This window comes from Phodopus roborovskii, unplaced genomic scaffold (genome assembly GCF_943737965.1).
Source record: "Phodopus roborovskii unplaced genomic scaffold, PHOROB, whole genome shotgun sequence".
Classification (NCBI taxonomy): Eukaryota; Metazoa; Chordata; class Mammalia; order Rodentia; family Cricetidae; genus Phodopus; species Phodopus roborovskii.
The window spans coordinates 9,748,197-9,767,373 of NW_026125506.1; the positions used below are offsets into that span (position 1 = coordinate 9,748,197).

Sequence of the window (19,177 nt, forward strand, 5' to 3'; positions counted from 1 at the left end):
CTCCCTCTCTTCCAACTGGCATGAAGACAGAGAAATATCCATGGAAGAGAAACAAACCCACATGAAGTTCAAGTGCTTTTCAGGCTCCCCAGCAGCAGTGCTAGAGCAACTGGACAGCCACAGGAAAGAGCTAGCAGGTACCCATACTTCACACAACAATGAATTACTGGCATCTGCAGGAATGAGGAGCGTGTGTGTGTGTGTGTGTGTGTGTGTGTGTGTGTGTGTGTGTGTGTGTGTTGCGCACCCATACATACAAAATCAAAATAAATAAACCTTTATAAAGAAAGAGGGAGATGGGCAGTGGCGGTGCACACCTGTGATCCCAGCAGGGAGAGTCACATGAATCCCTGGAAGTTTTGAGGCCAGCATGATCTAAAGAATGAGTTCCAGAACAGGTTTAAAGCTACAGAAAGAAACCCTGTTTCGAAAAACCACAGAGAGAGGAAAAGAGGAGGAGGAGGAGCCAGATGGTGGTGGCGCACGTCCCAGCACTCGGGAAGAAGAGGCAGGAAGATCTCATGAGTCTGAGGCCAAACTAGTCTACAAAGCTAGTTCTAGAACAGCCAGAGGTGTTACATAGAGAAACCCTATTGGAAAATAAAAAAAGAAAGAAATCAGAACTGAATTGACATACGGCATCCCACAAAAAATGACACAGATTAAAAGGACTAGCTGTACTAAGTTTGGTGAAGATATGGACAAGCTGGATGCAACTCTCAGAATATGGTCAGAAAATAAATAGCAGAAGCACTTCTGCACACAGGCTGCAAGTGTCTGTAAAAAGTCAAATACAGCATTCAACCTGCAGAGATGGTCGCTGAAGAGGGATGAAACCCTGCTGGCACCTTTCCAAGAGCATTCGAAATGTCACATGTGAGTGACAAATTCTAGAAACAGTCAAAGGTCTGTCAAAAAGGGTAAATAAGTAAGCTGCCCTACGATGGAATGCTTCACAATTAAGCAGTAACAAGTAACTGAACTCTCAGTGTGGATGGTTCTCAGAACAGGTACGCTATGCTGGGATGTAGTGGGGCATACCTTTAATACCAGCACTTGGATCACTGAGGCAGGCAGCTCTCAGAGAGTTTGAGGCCAGCCTGCTCTTTAGAGTGAGTTCCAGGACAATTAGAGCTACATAGCAAGGCCCTCTCCTAGAAAAAAGGAATATGTATGTTACATATAAAAAGTATGGCCTTGTGATGGCTCATTGGGTAAAGGCACCTGCTGACAACCTGTACAAGGACAGAACCTCTGATCTTCATATACAAGAACTACGCATGCACCCCACATAAATGGTTTTGTTTGTTTGTTTTTTGTTTTTCAAGACAGGGTTTCTCTGTATTGCTTTGGAGCCTGTACCAAAACTAGCTCTGTATACCAGGCTGGCCTGGAAATCACAGAGATCCACCTGCCTCTGCCTCCTGAGTGCTGGGACTAAAGGCGTGTGCCACCAATGCCCCACATTAATGTTGTTTAAAAAAAAAAAAAATGAGACAGGGCTGGGCTGGTGAGATGGCTAAGCAATAAAGACACTTGCTACTAAGCCCGACAACCTGAATTCAATCCCTGGAACCTGTATGGTAGAGAGAGCCAATTTCCACAAGCTGTCCTCTGACCTACAAATGCACACCATTCATGAGTCCACACACAATGAATAAATAAATGTTTTTTTTAAAAAAAGCCTTTCAATAATAAAAATATCAGGAACAGGAAACTCCCCCCTCAAAAAAGAGTTCATATTGTCTAATTCTATTTATATAAAATTCTAAGAAATGCAAATTAATGATGGTAATAGCAGTACAGTGGTTAAAGGATTGGTAAAAGTGAGCTGAGCAAAACTCAGCAGGACCAGTGAATATGTCCATTACCTTGACTGCCCGCGATGGTCTCCCAAGTGCGCACAAAAGTCAAGGTTTATCAAACCGTATGCTGAATTAGATGTAACTTATCTCAATAAAGCATATTTTAAAACTAAATAAAAGAAGTTCCCATAGTGACCCAGCCTGTGATGCCAGCACTTAGGAGGTTGAAGTTATGGGAATGTAAGTTGGAGGCTAACCTGGGAGACACAACAGGAGAGAGCCTGTCTCAATCCATCACCCTCACAACTTAAAAATAACACACAACGGCCTCTTTATGTGCGTTGGATTCCATAACGTGAATCTTCAGGAAGCACATACTTCTCTGTAACAGGTGCATGAAGTACCAGGGCTGAGGGGGAGGGACGACTCTTGCTCCTTAGGCTGTGCCCACACTGCCCAGCCCCTAAACTATGAAGCTGGACAATGTAGGGTCTATTACTCCTCGCCCCTCTCCCCACCCCCAGTGCCGTCTTTTTGTCTCCTAAAGCAGCAGATTCTTACTTGTCTGGAAGAGCAGACAAGAGGGACAAAAGATTCAATGGCTATTTAACAGATTAAAGAATAGACAACTGTTTTATTTAAAAAGCTCCCTGAAGAATTAGAACATTTGAGTTCTATACACGGTTCTGTCGAAATGAAGTAAGATATTACCCAGCTCTGCAGGCACACGCCTGTCCAAGTCACTCATTTCCTACGAGTTCACAGTTTTCTTTTTATCGCCCATATTTTCGTTCCTGAACCACAAAGGAATGTCATTCGGGTGTATTTCTGAGGAGCTAATATTTTGAAAAGTCTCTTGTTCAAGTAAGTACACACCAACAGCTTCAAACCATTTTTCAAATGTCTCAGTTGGTGTCCACAAAACCGAAGCGTCATGAAGAGACTAGACAATGGTCTAGGAGAGGTATAAAACATCACTACCCTTATTTAAAAACCAGAGGTCACACCAGCGTTCAGCAACAAAATTACAGCTTACAAATAATTAGCAACAGTTACAGAACAATAACGGCAGCATAGTAATTAACATCCAGATTCTGGCTCCACCACTTGTGAGGGGAACATACGACAATTTGCTTAATTTTGACAACTCGGTTTAGAACCGGAGGGAGACCACCGCTGAGCTCATAGGCCCGCGACACTAAAATATATTATAGGCTGGCCTCTAGTTAGAGCAAAGTCAATGTCAGCAGTTGAGTCTTGTTACCGTGGAGTTTCAAAGGAGCCCATTAACTCACTAAATTCTCCTCCCGACCTTAGCTTCAAATCCTGTCCTATGGCGAGCACGTTACTTAGGAGCCTCAGTTTCCACATCCATAAAACGGGAACACACTAGTAACCAGAGGGAAGGATTCCACGACCAGCTAAGGTTCCCCTCCCTCCCACCTTTTACAGCGAAGATCACAGGGGTAAGGAGTACTCTCATCGGCAGCAGACGGCGTCAGTTTTCCCACATCTGGCACTTAGGCGCGAGGGCGAAGACGCGCAAGGGGGGCACCTAAAAGGGTCCTGCGTGAAGGCCCCGCGGTGGCTCAGGCGCCTCCCCGAGAGCGCGGGGTTATTTCGGAATCCCCAGGAGGCGACGCTCATGAGGCAATGGGTCAGGAATGCGGAGGCCGGCAGGGCCGCGGGTGTCCCCACGGGCATCCCGGATCCCGGGAGCAGGAACTTGGGGCGGCAGGAAATGAATGGGAACCCGCGGGCGGGGCGGTGGTGCAGCGGGGACGCCGGACCGGCGGGGAGACCGGGTGCACCCCCCCCTACGGCCGGGCAGCACGGAGGCGGCGGGGACCCAGGCCGCGGCCCGGCCCCTGCAGGCGGCTCACCTCCGCGATGTCATGTTCCTCCCGCCTCCGGCTCCGCACGGACCCGCTGCTCACTCAGGCTTCGCGAGGCGCCGTCACATGAGGGGACCCGAGCGAGGCCCCGCTGGGGAGCCGACACCAGTGCGGGCAGAGCCGGCCGGCCGCGCGCACAACCCCCTCCAGGCCTGGATCCCGGACACTGCGCGGCCGCCCCGCCGCCCGGCTCGCTCCGCCCCCGCCCCCGCCCCTTGCCGGCGGCGCCCATGTGACGTCAGCGCGTGCGCCGTCCCCTCCACTTCCTACTTCCGGCTTCTCGGGCCCTTCCCGGGGCCTTCCTCCTCTGAGCTTGTAAGGCCGTGCACCGGTCCGTTTCTCCTCAAAACCTGGGACGCGACACACCGGTGGGAGTACTCCGTGCCCCTCCAGGGCAGGCGCACATGTGGAAAGAAACAAACAAGCAGGGATCAGGGATGGAGAGGCGGCTCAGCGGTCCAGAGCGATTGATTGCTGCTGCCCTTGCGGAAGACCGGAGTGCGGTTTCCATTCCCTATATGGGGCGGTCCACAACCTCCTGTAATTACAGCTCCAGGGGATCAGCTGTCTTCTTCTGGGCTCCGCAGACACACTCAACGTGCACATACCTATACATATACATGTGGTTAAATGTTGTATGATTTATTCCTTTTGGGGCCCGGTGAGATAGCCCATTGGTTAGGAACACTGGCTGCTCTTCCAGAACTCAGGTTCAGTTCCCAGCACCCATATGTCAGATCACAACTCTCTGTAACACCAGTTCCAGGAGACTGGATATCTTCATACCATTGCACATAAAATAAACTTAATTCTTTTTGCCCAGTGGTGGAAGTACACTCATTCCTAGCACTAGCGAGGCAGAGGCAGGTGAATCTATGAGTTGGAGGCCAGCCTGGCCTACAAAAGTGAGTTCCAGGATAGCAAGAACTACACAGAGAAACCTTGTCTCGAAAAACAAAACAAAAATAGCTAGTGTTTAAAGGCTTAAACGCAGCCTTTCCAGCTGCCCCTGATGGTTTGGTTTAGTTTTGGGTTTTTTCTTTTTTTCGGGGGGGGGGTTAAGAAACAACCTATATATACACATAGCTTTTACATCTTGAAGTAAAGTTAGCACGAATTTCTTCGTTTTTTTCAGTATCACCCATATTGAATTAGCAATCCTGGCAGCGGTGTGTGTGTGTGTGTGTGTGTGTGTAGTGCGTATGTGTAAGTCAGAGGACACCTTCCTCAGGGTCCATACCTGGGATCTAACTCAGGTCAACAGTCCCGTGCTGAAAGCACCTTCATGCACAGAGCCATCTTGCTGCCCCTGTATGACTGTTTTAACTGGGGTAGTTAGTGTAGGCTTTTCTTTCTTTCTTTTTTCTTTTTATTTATTTTTTTTTCCTTTCCTTTTTTCTTCTTGGTTTTTCGAGACAGGGTTTCTCTGTGTCTTTGGAGGCTGTCCTGGAACTAGCTCTTGTAGACCAGGCTAATCTCAAACTCACAGAGATCTGCCTGCCTCTGCCTTCCAAGTGCTGAGACTAAAGGTGTGCACCACCACCACCACCCAGAAAGTGTAAGCTTTTCTTAACTGACATTTGAATATTTGTCAGGTAAAGGAGCAATCTGTGGGGAATAATTTAGCAGAATATCAATTCAAACAAAGAAAAAACTATTGCAAAGACCCTGACACAGAGAGAGGTTTTTGCCTGTACTTAGAAAACCCTGGAAAAGTCTTTGTGTGAAGTAGAAAGACAGTGAAGGAACATAAGGAGCTGAGCTTAGAAAAGGGTAGCGCTAGGCATGGTAGCACACGCCTTTAATCCCAGCACTCGAGAGGCAGAGGCAGGAGGATCTCTAAGTTGGAGGTCAGCCTGGTCTACAGAGAGAGCTCCGGTACAGCTTGTCTCAAAACCAAACCAAAAGTGTGAGGATGTAGAGACTGAGACTGTAGCTCAATGGCAGACTATTTGATTTCTGCACAAGGTTCTGCACCCTATGTCCATTATATAAAAATACAGGGGATGTCCAGGCATGGCAGCTGAGCCTTTAATCCCAGCACTCAGGAAGAGGAGGCAGAAGCAAGAGGGTCTCTCAGGGTTCACAGCCAGCTTGTTCTATCTTTAGGGAGAGTTCTAGGCAGCCAGTGCAACATAGAGACATTGTCTTAAAAGATATATATATAAAGGGGAGGAGAGGATAGTCATGTGCTTCGGTTCTATAGGCTATCGGAAGCTTTGTCTTATACTCAGGAAATGGAGTTTCATGGTAGAAGGTGGGAACCAGTTCCTGAAATCTGTCCTTTGACTGCCTCTTCTGTCTACACATCAACACTCATATACACACATTATACACACTCACACACATACACACATAACACATACGTGACACATACACACATCACACACACTCATATACATACACACACCTCATACATTCCCACACATCACATATAACACACCACACGCATACACATACATACACACATCACACACACATACACACTTGACACATACGTGACACATATCATTCACTCACATACACATACATACATACACACATCACACACACTCATATACATACATACACCTCATACATTCCCACACACATCACATATAACACACCACACACACATACACATACATCACACACACATCTCACATGTTTACACACATCACACACACATACCCACATCACACACAAACATCACACACATTCACACACAAAACACATTGAACTCATACATGTTCACATGCATCACACGTTTACATACAGACAGCCCACATACAATACTCATTCACATCATATATCACACACATTGCTCACTCAAATCACACATCACACTCACATATATACCCACACCACACTACCCACATCACTCACTCACACACACATCATACATTCCCACATACACATCCCACACACACTGACACACATTCCCATATACACATCCCACACACACTGACACACATACACACACACCGCACACACATCACATGTTCACATACAAATTTAAAGCCAGTGGTTCCAGCACTTGGAAGGTGGGGGTAGAAGGATCAGGAGTTCAATAACTTTCTTGGCTGCATAATAGTTCAAGGCTAGCCTGGAGTGTAAGTGGTCCTGCCTGAGATGAAAAGAACTTAGTTGGCTTATATTCCAATTAATGTACATAGCATATTCATAAGCGTTGGTGGCACACACCTTTAGTTCCAGCACTCGGGAAGCAGAGGCAGGCAGATATCTCTGTGAGTTCAAGGCCAGCTTGGTCTACAGAGCTAGTTCCAGGACAGGCTCCAAAGCAATACAGAGAAACCTTGTCTCAAAAAACAAACTGTTTAAGCACTTACTCATCCACTTAAATCCTGGCTACAGAAGAGGTAACATTAACTTAATACCTTGACTCTTAGACGCACGCAAATGTGCCACCAATCCTAACCCTTTACTCAAACTCCAAATGACTCTCTTCTTTTTCTCCTTTCTTTCTTTTCTTCATTCTTTCTTGTTTTCTTCTTCTTGCTTGCTTACTTTCTTGTTTTGTGTTTTTGTTGTTGTTGTTGTTTTCTGTTTTGCTTTTCAAGAGTGGGTTTCTCTGTGTGACAGCTCTAGAACTCGCTTTGTAGACCAGGCTGTCCTCTAACTCACTGAGATCTGCCTGCCTCTGCGTCCCTAGTGGCTTGCTCACTTTTGAAACAGGGTTTCATGTAGGTCAGAATAGTTAGCCTCAAGCTCACCATATAGCCAAGACTAGCCTTGAACTCCCAGTCCTCCTCTCTCTCCCTCCCAAGGAGCACTGGGGTTATAGGCACACATTTCGACCCTCCACTGGGATGTTGAGGTTGAGCCCCAGAGCCAATCACACCCTAGTCAAGTACTCTATCACTGAGCGACAGCCCCCAGCCCCAGTTTCTTCTTATTGTTCTCCTAACAATACAGGAGGATAACTATGTTCATTGGACCAGACGCTATACATTATCTAAAGTAGAATCAAAGTATGTGGGAAATATGTCTAAGTTCTATGGCTGTGCCATTTACAGGCAGGATATAAACACCTTTGGGGAGGGATACTCTCTCAGCCTAGATGCACAGGGGAGGACCTAGGCCCTCCCCCCCAATGATGTGACAGGCTTTGATGATCCCCCTTGGAAGCCTCACCCTCCCTAGGGAGTGGATGGGGTTGGTGGGGAGCTTGGGAAGAAGGGAGGGAGAAGGAAACTGGGATTGACATGCAAAATAAGATCATTTCTTAATTAAATTAAAAAAATATGCACCTTTGGGTTCAGTGTTCTGCTGGGGCCCCTGAACTCGTGGCATGGACACTGAGGAATATGTGATCTCATCTACAGGACAGCCCCAAAACTCTTTACCCTGAACCCTTCCTTAGCTCTCCATTGCCTTTAAGGTGTGGGTCAAATTTTTGGAACAAATCCATAGTGTAATAATTCCTGATCGCCTCTCCAATCCCTCATCTCCCCACCACTCACCTCATTCTCTAAGACACTCCCTGGATGCTGAGTGACTTCAGCAACTTCCTCCCCCCCCCCCCAAACACACACTGTGAAGTAATCTACTTCCTCTCCCTGGTTTTCCCAGGTTTCTGCCTCTAACCTCAGACTGAAGGCGACTTCCTCTAGGATAAGAAGCTTCTCCTATCTCCATGGTCCAAAGACAGCTGTTCTTGCTGAGAATTCCTTCTGGACCCTTCGTTGGGGATCTAAGAGAAAGGGTTACAGGAGAGTTCATTCCTGCATCTGCCCACATGGACATTACAGGCAAGCCAAAGGGCTTCCTTAGGTCAGTTTCCCTCTCTGCCCTAAATGGTTAATATGTGAGGTACTTAGAATGATGCCTGGTAGATGAAGTTCTTGGTAACCATTCTCATCCGTACCCTTTCTTCTCTTTTCTCTCGTGTGTGTGTGTGTGTGTGTGTGTGTGTGTGTGTGTGTGTCTTTTTGGTTTTGTTGTTGTTGTTGTTGTTGTTTGAGACAGGCTTTCTCTGTGTAGTTTTGGAGCCTGTCCTGGAACTCCTTCTGTACACCAGGCTGACCTCGAACTCACAGAGATCCTCCTTCCTCTGCCTCCCAAATGCTGGGATCAAAGGCAAGAGCCACCACCACCCATCATCAGCTCCTTTTCAAAGCTCTTTGAATGTGGAAAACACTCTAGGCTATCTACAGTCTGTGCACTCTATAGAGAGCTATCTAAATCTATCTAGAACACAAACAGAACTGTATCACTTTTGTTGTGTGAAGTAGACCCAAGGCCTTGAACATTAAGCTGGAATCTTTCCATCTGCACCAGACCCTTCCACATATGGCTGACGCCTATTGCTCAGGAAATAAGAATCTGGGACACAATATAGGCTAATGGATGTTTATTTGGGGGAGAAATCACTTACACCAGAAACAGATGACCGTCGCAGGTTCCCACTCCAAGGATGCCCCTGGATGCTCTCTGAGTCCGAACAGGAACTAAGGAGAGCAAGCTGGGGTCTGGGGCCCCAGACCTAGCCCCCACCGGTCACACCCACACCTGTCCCCACGCCCCAATATTGCAACAGGTTCCAGCAGGGTGGGTATCTCACTACAATTTCCCTTTTAGTCTAAAGAAAAGATTTAGGCTTGATACAAAAACTAGATACAAAGACAATAATTATCAAGTGTGCTCTAGGAGAAGGAAAAGTAAGAACATACACACTTAAGACCTATTGCCAGTGAGGTAACAAGAGCAAATGGCAGAACTACATATCCAGTCCTAAAGAGAAGGCATAACAGAGATTATTATAGAGTTGTCCTAAGCTGGAAAGTTTAAGTCTTGTACCTAATATTTCTATCTAGGAAGAGAGAACAATAATTGTGACAGTCTAATCTCCAACCTCATCAAGGTTGGAGATAACAATACTCCAATCAAGAAGGAAGATAACAATACTAGGGTAGGCAGGAAGTGCAGGTGAGCAGCTTCCAAGAGGTGCAGCGAAGACAGAAACAGCAGGCTACCTGGACAGTCACCTAAAGTCTCACAGCAAGGTCAGGGCAACCAGTTTTGTCTAAGGCCTAGAATCTGACAGACCAATACTAAAGCAGGGAGGTAGAAAGGCTATCTTACCCTGACTTGGCAAGGTTCAGCAGTCTTCTATGTTTGTCTCCTGCAAGCACAGTAGGACAGCATGTCCAAAGTCAGCAGTCGAGGTGGGGGCAGTTCTTTCCCAAGAGGCCATTAGTCGAGTAGAGGATGGACTCCACAAGGAGTGACATCAGTGCCCAACATACTCTTGGGAAATGCTCGGTGCTGTCAGGAGCAATTGTGTCTCATGTTAATGGAGTACTAATATTAAAACATTTAAATACCATGTTCTGCAGGTGTATGAAGTGTTTTAAGATCAAACATCTATGTCCGACTAATCTTATAGGTATAAGAAACATGGGTGATGATAATCTGTAATACTCAGGAACAACATAGCTGTACAAATGGCTGAAAGTTCTCAAAATAATTTAGTAAGGACAACTGGTGGGAGATGTCATTCTGTAAATATGTTTCTCTTATTTGTTAATAAATAAAGCAAATAAGAAGGCAAGATAGGTGGGACTAGGAGACAAGAAGGATTCTGGGAGATGTAGTAGAGATGGGCGTGGTCAGTGCAACAGGTACGGGTGGGTGGATAGCCCACTACAGACAATGATTTTAGCAATATAACTATATACATATATATACATGAGAATCTCTAAAACAGAGGTAGAATTGAAATGTCTTGACCAGAGGTAGAATTGTATAGTGCAACATGATAAAAATATCCTCAATTGTATCAATATACAAAATATCTTGAACATATTAAAAGTATGCATACATAGAATATAATAAAGATATTTATGCATAAAACATAGTAAACAGAAAGAAGATCTTACACAATTACGACAAAATATAATATACAAATTATCCAAGAAAGGAAAACAAACTATTTTACATAAATTACAACATATAAGAATCTATAACAATGCCAGGCATTGGTGGCACACACTGTTAATCCCAGCACTTGGGAGGCAGAGACAGACAGATCTCTGTGAGTTCGAGCCAGCCCGGGCTACAGAGTAAGTTCCAGGACAGGCTCCAAAGCTACACAGAGAAACCCTGTCTTGAAAAACAAACAAACAACAAAACAAAAAAAAATGTAACAATGTAAGTCATATATAATTAATAATTATATTCACAAGAAGATACATTACTCTAATTATATTCCATCCTAACCATACCCTTCCCAACCATACCCTATACTTTTCTAAAAGAGATACCCGAGTCTGAACATTACCTCCCATACCCAACCCTAAGCAACTAAAACCAACCCTATGCAGATAAATATTATCTCTTATGCCAACAGTAGGGAAAGGGGGTGTCATTTTCTTAGGATTACTTCCTGCTGAAATGAGACTATGATGACTCCATGGAATCCTGTAGGGAAAAAATTAAGGCAACAAAAGTTCTTGAGTAGACTAGCTGTAACATTTGCAGCTAGTCTGTTCGTGGCAGGAAATGCTTGACTGAAGTTCTTATCTGAAACTCTGGCCAGGGCATAGTAAGGAGGTCCATTTCAGCTAGCTAGGCTGGAGTCGTCTTGAGCATTATAGTCCCAAACCAGTTTTAGGGTGATGTTTATAGTCCAGTTGCATCAGGCTGAATCCAGTGGAATCGATGAAGTGGTGCCCCGTCTTCTTTCCGTAGAGTTCAAAGGTCGCTGTCAGAAAGTGTTATTGTTCCTTATGAAAAACTTAAACATTAAAATTTCAACTTTTATAGGTATGCATATTGGAAAATGCAACATTAAGGATAAAAATAAGTATGAGGGAAATTAGGATTTCAGAGAGAAAACCGAGTTTAAACAAATGACAGTGCCTAGATTTTGTTTTCTATTGTCTTACACCAATTGGCTTCTTTTCTTTTTTTTTTTTTTTTTTTTTTTTTTTTGTTTCTCTGGAACCTGTGTCCTATGTCCTGGAATAGATCTATAGACCAGGCTGGCCTTGAACTCACAGAGATCCGCCTGCCTCTGCCTCCCAAATGCTGGGACTAGAGGCGTGTGTCACCAATGCCCGGCTACTTGATATAAGACAGAAACTCTGACTTTTATTTTACAACATGCTTGAATTTAGAGGAGAAAAGCCAAATCCAATTCCAAAGCCAACATTGGTTTATGTAAATTGGGACTAACAGAGTACTAGGAAATAAAGAGAAATAGACTTTTGTACAGAAATAGTTCACCAGAATTAAATATTGGTACCATATGTCAGATTATTCTTTGTTTGATGATTCTTTCTAGATACTATCTTCTCTTCTTTAGGTACCTACATGTTCAGTGTCTTTTGGCTGTTTGAAGATGAGTGTTTTCTGTTTTCTTGTAAAGACAAGAACAGAACACTTCCCCTACCTTTGAGAGGTCTCAATACAACTCGTGGTGGATGACTTATCATTTCTCCTCATTAAGAGGTTTCTCTTGTTCAAGCAGATCTTGATCTACTTAGATGGCATCCACTGCTTTTCTTCTCCTGTAGATACAAAGGTGAAACCCCTACCCCAACATAACACATATCGTGGTTTCCATACTGAGGTCAACACATCCTTGAAGTATACCATAAATAAGAATTTGGGACACAATATAGGCTGATGAATGTTTATTCGGGGAGAAATCACTTACACCAGAAACAGATGACCGCCGCAGGTTCCCATTCCAAGGATGCCCCTGGATGCTCTCTGTTTCCAACCAGGAAGTAAGACAGCAAGCTGGGGTCTGGCACCCCAGAACTAGCCCTGACCAGTCACATCCACACCTGTCCCAAAGGGTGTGGTCAGTGCAACGGTGCAGGCGGGGTTGACATCTCACTACAGACGCCAGTATCATCACAGAACCCAACAGTTGCCAAAGGCATCATTCTTCCTGATTAAGCCATAGTTGCTATTCAAAGTTTAGTTATTTGGGTCTGGAATATCCTTTTCATTTTTAAACTTGTATTTATTTGTTTGGTTGGTTGGTTAATTTTGGTTTTTGTGCAGCTCTTGCTATCCTAGAACTTGATCTGTAGATCAGGCTGGCCTTGAACTGCCTGCCTCTGCCTCCCAAGTTCTGGGATTAAAGGTGTATGCCACCACCACCCAGCTAAAGATTTATTTTTAAAGAAGTAGGCCCTCCACTTGTCAAGGATCACAGTCAGGGTGGTCTGAAGCCCACTAAGCTGGTCCCAAACTCAGAGGCACAGATCCCACCTCATCCTTCTAAGTTGCTAAAATTATAGGCATGCATCACCAAACTCAGAGGACTATTCTTTTTAAAATGTAGATTTATTTTATTTTGAGTTATATGTATATGTGTGTGGATGGAGTGCTTGTAAGTGCAGTGCCTGCAGAATTCAGAAGCAGTGTACGATCCTCTGGAACTGTGATTATAGATAGTTGTGAGTCACCAGGTGGATGCTGGGAAACAAACCCAGGTCTTCTGTAAAATCAGCAAGTACATTTAGTCTCTGAGCATTTAGTCTCTGAGCCATCCCTCCAGTGGCCCAAACCCTTTTGTTTGAGGCAGGTAGCCCACGCTAGCCTTGAACTCACCATGTATTTGAGGATGACCTTGATCTTCCAATCCTCCTGCCTCTACCTTCAAATTCTGGAATTATACGCATATAACCGTGTAATTACACCACATAAGATTCATGCAGTTTTGGGAACCAAACCTACACCAGCAAAGTATTCTAACAACTAGGTTCCATTACCAGCCAAGGTCTGGAGTAGTCTTCAAACCTTTGACCAGCTAGAAACTAAATGTCAGGCAATACTAAACTCCAGTTTAAGTAGGGACAACACTCTGGGCGAGGCCCCTTGACCACTTTCCAAAAATAAGTAAATGCCTCTTCCTCTCCTGTGGGCCCGAGGATGCTGGCTCATGCCCCTTCCTGTGGGCCCCACGATGCTTGCTCATGCCTCTATCAGTTCCTAGCACACTTCAGCATCACTGGGGCTGAACTTTCTGTGTCTTCCTTCAGACCACAAGCTCCTCAAACAACAAGGTCAGTATCTCCTTCCACTGCATGTGCCTAGAGCCAACACGGTGACTGGTTGATATCAAGTTCAAATACATTCATTTCAAGATACTTTATTGGGAGCTGGGCAGTGGTGGTGAACGCCTTTAGTCCCAGCACTGGAGAGGCAGAGGCAGGTGGATCTCTGTGAGTTCGAGACCAGCTTGGTCTACAAGTGCTAGTTCCATGACAGCCTCCAAAACCACAGAGTAACCCTGTCTCTAGGGGAAAAAAAAGATACTGATGTATCAAGGAAAAGAACTGACTCCTGCAAGTTGTCCTTTGACTGCCACATGTACCCTGTCATGAATACAACACACACAGAAAGGAAGGAAGGAAGGAGGGAAGGAAGGAAGAAAGGAGGGAAGGAAAGTAATAAAGTATTTTTTAATTTTTTTTTTAGCTAAGCAAAGTGTTTAAAAATTTTTAAAAGCTGGGTATGGTGGCATATGCCTTCTAATTCCAGAACTTGGAAGGTATAGAGGTAGATGGATCTCTATTAATTTGAAGTCAGTCTGTCTTCATACTGTGTTCCAGGCCAACCAAGGCTACATAGTGAGAACTTTTCCCAAAACAAACAGAAACCACACACACACACACATGCATACACAGAATTAGAAATAAAAGATCTTTAAAAATAAATAGGCCTAGCTGAGCAGTGGTGGTGCACACCTTTACTCCAAGACTTGGTATGCAGAGGCAGCTGGATCTCTGAGTTTGAGGCCAGCCTGGTCTACTGTGTGAGTTCCAGGACAGCCATAACTGTTACACAGAGAAGCCCTGTCTCGAAATACAAATGAATGAATGAATGAATAAATAAATAAATAAATAAATAAATAAATAAATAAATAAATAAGGCCAGGCGAGATGGTGCGATGGGCAAAATACTTTACAGCAAACCTGACAATGTCAGTTGGAATCTCCAGGATGCAGGGCGATCTGGACCTAGCAACACAGGGTTGTAACCCCAGTGTGCCACAAATGGGAGACAGAGACAAGAGACTCTCCAGAAACCCTTCCTCCAGCCAACCAGCCTGCCATATGCAATGGCAAAGAGACCTTGCCTCCATCAAGGTGGAAAGGGAGGGTATCTGGACTCTGATACACACACACACACACACACACACACACACACACTATAGCACACATGCTCCTGCAATGCCCATGTGAAGAAACAGGAACAAGCATACACACCCTCACACATCACACACATACTTAGGTGCCACAAGATTAAATAAATGAAGACACTTTATTTGCTGGGAATGATAGATGCTTCAAATCCCAGCACTTGAGAGTCCAAAGTAGACAGATCTTGAGGCCCCGGGTGGACTTCACAGCAATTTCCAGGTCAGCCTTGGCTGCTTAATGAGAAAATCTTATCTGGCTGGATTCCTTTCTTTTTTTTTCTTTCTTTCTTTTTTTTTTTTTTTTTTTTTTTTTTTTTTTTTTTTTTGGTTGTTTTTGAGACAGGGTTTCTCTATGACACAGTCCTGGCTGTTCTAGAACTTGCTTTGTAGACCATAGACCAGGCTGGCCTCTCAAACTCACAGAGATCCGCCTGCCTCTGCGCTCTACTCCCCATCCCCCTGGACTACTGGGAGTAAAAATGTGGGCCACCACCGCCTGGCCTTTATTTGGATTTCTTACTCAACTGTGAAAGCAACAGATCTTCCTTGACTTAAAGCCAAATGATTAAAATGTTTATTTTAAACCAGATACACAGCACCTACCAGCCTGAGGCAGGAAGATCGCTGAGAATTCAAGGGCAGCCTGGGCTATTTAGCAAGGCCAGTCTAGCTGAGGCTACATAACAAAATTCTGTCTCAGGAAACAAAAAGCAGAGTCTGTGGAGACAGCTCCAAGGTTAAAAAAAACAAACCCTTACTATCTTTGAGGACCATTTTTGATCATCAACATGACTATATCTCAAATGAACTAAAACCCAAAAATGGCTGGGCACACCTGCAAGGGACATTTACGGGGTCGGATGATTTGGCATGGGGAGAGCCATTGTGACCCAGATCTTTGAAATGTGAAGACACACCTCTGATCTGGGCCACAGCTTTAGCTGATGGCTGATATAAAGGACACAGAAGAAGAAAGCTCTTGCTCACAGCCTCTTGCCCTCTTCTCGCTGGCAAGCCCATTCCTCCACTGGTCCGCGAGTCTCTTCTTCAGGGTTCTGGCACATACTGGAGACCAGCTGAGACATGCAGCCTCAAGGACTGAATCACTACCGGATCCTTGGACCTTTCACTCATAGACAGTCATTGTTGGATTAGCTGGACCACAGCCTATAAGCCATTCTAATAAATCCCCTTTCTGTATACACAGAGAGGTACGTTCTATAAGTTCTGTTAATTTAGAGAACTCTGATTAATGCACTGCCCTTTCAGAAGACCTGGGTTTAGTTCCCAGAATCCACATGCCAACTGTAACTCCAGTCCCAGGGGGCACAACATCTAGATAGATAGATATCTAGGTAGGTAGAGAGATATACACTCAGACACACACAAAGGTAAATAAATAAATCTAAAACAAACAAAATACGGGAACCAACAAAATGGTTCAATATATACTCGCTGCCAAGTCTGATCAGAGCTCAGTCTTTCGGACCCACAAAATGTAAAGAGAGTCAACTCTCACACGTTGTCCTCTGACCTCCACAAATGTTCTGCTTTACTCACTGGGAACCAGATTTGTGTCCTCTACAGGAGCAGCGAGTGCTGGACCATCTCATCAGAACTCTCCTCTTATTTCATTAAAGACACGCCTTTAATCCCAACACTTGGGAGGCAGAGGCAGGTACATTTCTATGAGCCAGCTTAATCTACAGAGTGAGTTGCAGGACAGGCTCCAAAGCTACACAAGAAACCCTGTTTAGAGAAACAGAACAAACAAGAAAAACCTGGTACTGTATGTGGTGGTTCACGTTTAATTCCAGCATTTGGGAGACAGAGGCATGAGGGTATTTGGGAGTTTGAGGCCAGCCTGATCCACATAAAGGGCTCTGAGGTAGCCAGGGCTACACAGCAAGATCTTGTCTCAAAAACTTAGAACAAGGAATTAAATTAATTTTTAACCTTATACTTGTATGTTCTGCAATACCACAATCAAGCACAAGAGGGAGCTCAGTTATGCTTTTACTTTAACAGATCATTTAACATGTCTAGTTTTCAAGACTGACATTGTCAGACCTTCCTTCCTTCTTTTCCTTCCTTCCCACTTTCCTCCCTTCCTTTCTTTCTTCCTTCCCTGTGGGAGGCTGGGGGATGGAATTGCAGGCCTTGAAGACACTACACAACTGTTCTAGCATGAGTCTCTTACTGAGTCTGTAGTCCCAAGGTTTGGAGGGGCTCAAGTGAGCAAATCTGTACTTCAATGTCACGTTCTGTAACAACAGCTACTGAGACGTGTAGTGATATTTGTTTGTAATCTAACAAATAAAGCTTGCCTGAAGATCAGAAAAGCAAAGCAGCCAAGGCATTAGAGAGTTCTTACCTCTACCAAGGCTAAGTAAAACCACAGAGAGGCAAACCTGTTCTCAGTGTAACTGCAGACTGCAATGCTCTCCACTAAATCTCAGACTGCCCTGAGCTTCTGCCTTATATTGCTCTCTAGTGCAGGGATTAAAGGTGTGTCATCCCAAGTGCTGGTGTGAGCTCTGTTAGTCTTTCAAACTGATAAACTCTCCTGTAGCACAGGGTGGCCTTGAACTCAGAGAGACCCACCTGCCACCATCTCCTGAGTGCTGGGATTAAAAGTGGCCACCACTGCCCGTCCTCTATGGCTAACTAGTGGCTTAGGTGTATGGCTAATTAGTGGCATAGCTCTGCACTCTGATCTTCAAGCAATCTTTATTCGTTAGATTACAAAGAAAATATCACTACCGAGAAGTACTTTCCTCTAGAAAACGGTGGAATACAGGTGCTGAGGGGCTGAGAAGAGGTCGTAGTGGGGAAAATCCAGCATGAGGACCTGCATTTGGGTCGTCGGCAGTGATATGCCACAGGAGGACCCCTGGAGCCTCCTAACCAACCCCTTCCAAAACGAATGAGCTAGGTTCAGAAAGAGATCCTGCCAGGCAGAGTACTCGGGTAGGATAATCTTCTGGCCTCCAAACATCATGCATGGGCTCTGTGCACACTCATATACAGCCGCAAACCTGAACATGCATCATACACACACTAACTAGCTAAATTATAGAATATTAAAGACAGGGCTAACATTCTCATTCTCGGAAAGAGAGAAAGAGAGAGGTGTCAAAGCTTCTCCTTGACACTGTACCTAAACAGCAAATGATCCTCAATTGCCATAAAATATGATCAATCATTCGGCCGGGCAATGGTAGCACACACCTTTAATCCTATCACTCAGGAATCAGAGGCAGGTGGATCTTTGTGAGTTTCAGGACAGGCTCCAAATCTACAGAGAAACTCTGTCTCAAAAGAAAAAAAAAAAAAAAAAAAAAAAAAAAAAGAATTACAATCACTGCTAATCAGTTTGAAGCTGGGAATGCCTTTGATCCCAGTACTTGACAGGCAGAGGCAGGCAGATTTCTGTACCTTAGAGCCCAGCCTGGTCTACAGAGAGAGACACTGTCTTGAAAAACCAAACGGGGTCGGCAAGGAAGAGGGAATCAGATTGGTTCCTGCTCTGAGGCATAGGGGCATATGTCTTTCCCAGCTCTCCTGTGTGGTCTTTGGTGTCTCAAGGGGCACCTCATCACTGTCGTGTCACCTTAGTTAGCCAGAGAAAGGCTAAGGGATTCCTGGAAACTCAGCCATGAAGCAGAAGTTTTGGAGCTGAAGGAATCATAGTGAAGGGCCAAGAGCATAGGTCAGTGGGTACAGGTGCTGGCCACAAAGCTCTGAGTTCCATCCCTGGAACTACAGAATTGATTCCTGTAAATTGTCCTCTGACCTCCACATGCACAACCCCCCCCCCCACACACACACAGAAATCCAAGTGAAAAGCTCCTACTGCTAACAATAGGAAACAGACAAATCTAAGACAATACAAATTTGAATCAGGAAGTAGCATAGATATTATGTTTTTTGTTTTTGGGTTGTTTCCTGGAATTCTCTCTGTAGACCAGGCTGGCCTCGAACTCACAGAGATCCGCCTGCCTCTGCCTCCCGAGTGCTGGGACCGCCTTTTCCACCTCCTCCTATCATATTTACTTATTATGTATACAGTGGTCTGTCTGCATGTATCCCTGCAGGCCAGAAGAGGGCACCAGACTTCATTACAGATGGTTGTGACCCACCATGTTGTGTGGTTTCTGGGAATTGAACTCTGGACCTCTGGAAGAACAGGAAGTACTCTTCACCCCTGAGCCATCTCTTCGGCCCTAAATTTTATTTATTTATTTATTTATTTGTTGTTTTCTCAAGACAGGATTTCTCTGTGGCTTTACAGGCTGTCCTGGAACTAGCTC

The 19,177-nt window shown here is 44.8% G+C and overlaps 1 protein-coding gene across 2 annotated transcripts in view; it reads right to left on the reverse strand.

Annotated features, from left to right (window-relative positions):
- The window catches only part of Ptpn11 (protein tyrosine phosphatase non-receptor type 11), a 59,281-nt gene extending 55,373 nt beyond the window's left edge, over nt 1-3,908 (reverse strand). For both annotated transcript variants that reach the window (XM_051176566.1, XM_051176565.1), the window contains exon 1: nt 3,689-3,908. In XM_051176566.1, the coding sequence (XP_051032523.1) occupies nt 3,689-3,702 (14 nt within the window). In that variant the 5' untranslated portion in view covers nt 3,703-3,908. The remainder of the gene's footprint in view (nt 1-3,688) is intronic.
- Nucleotides 3,909-19,177: the final 15,269 nt, after the last annotated feature.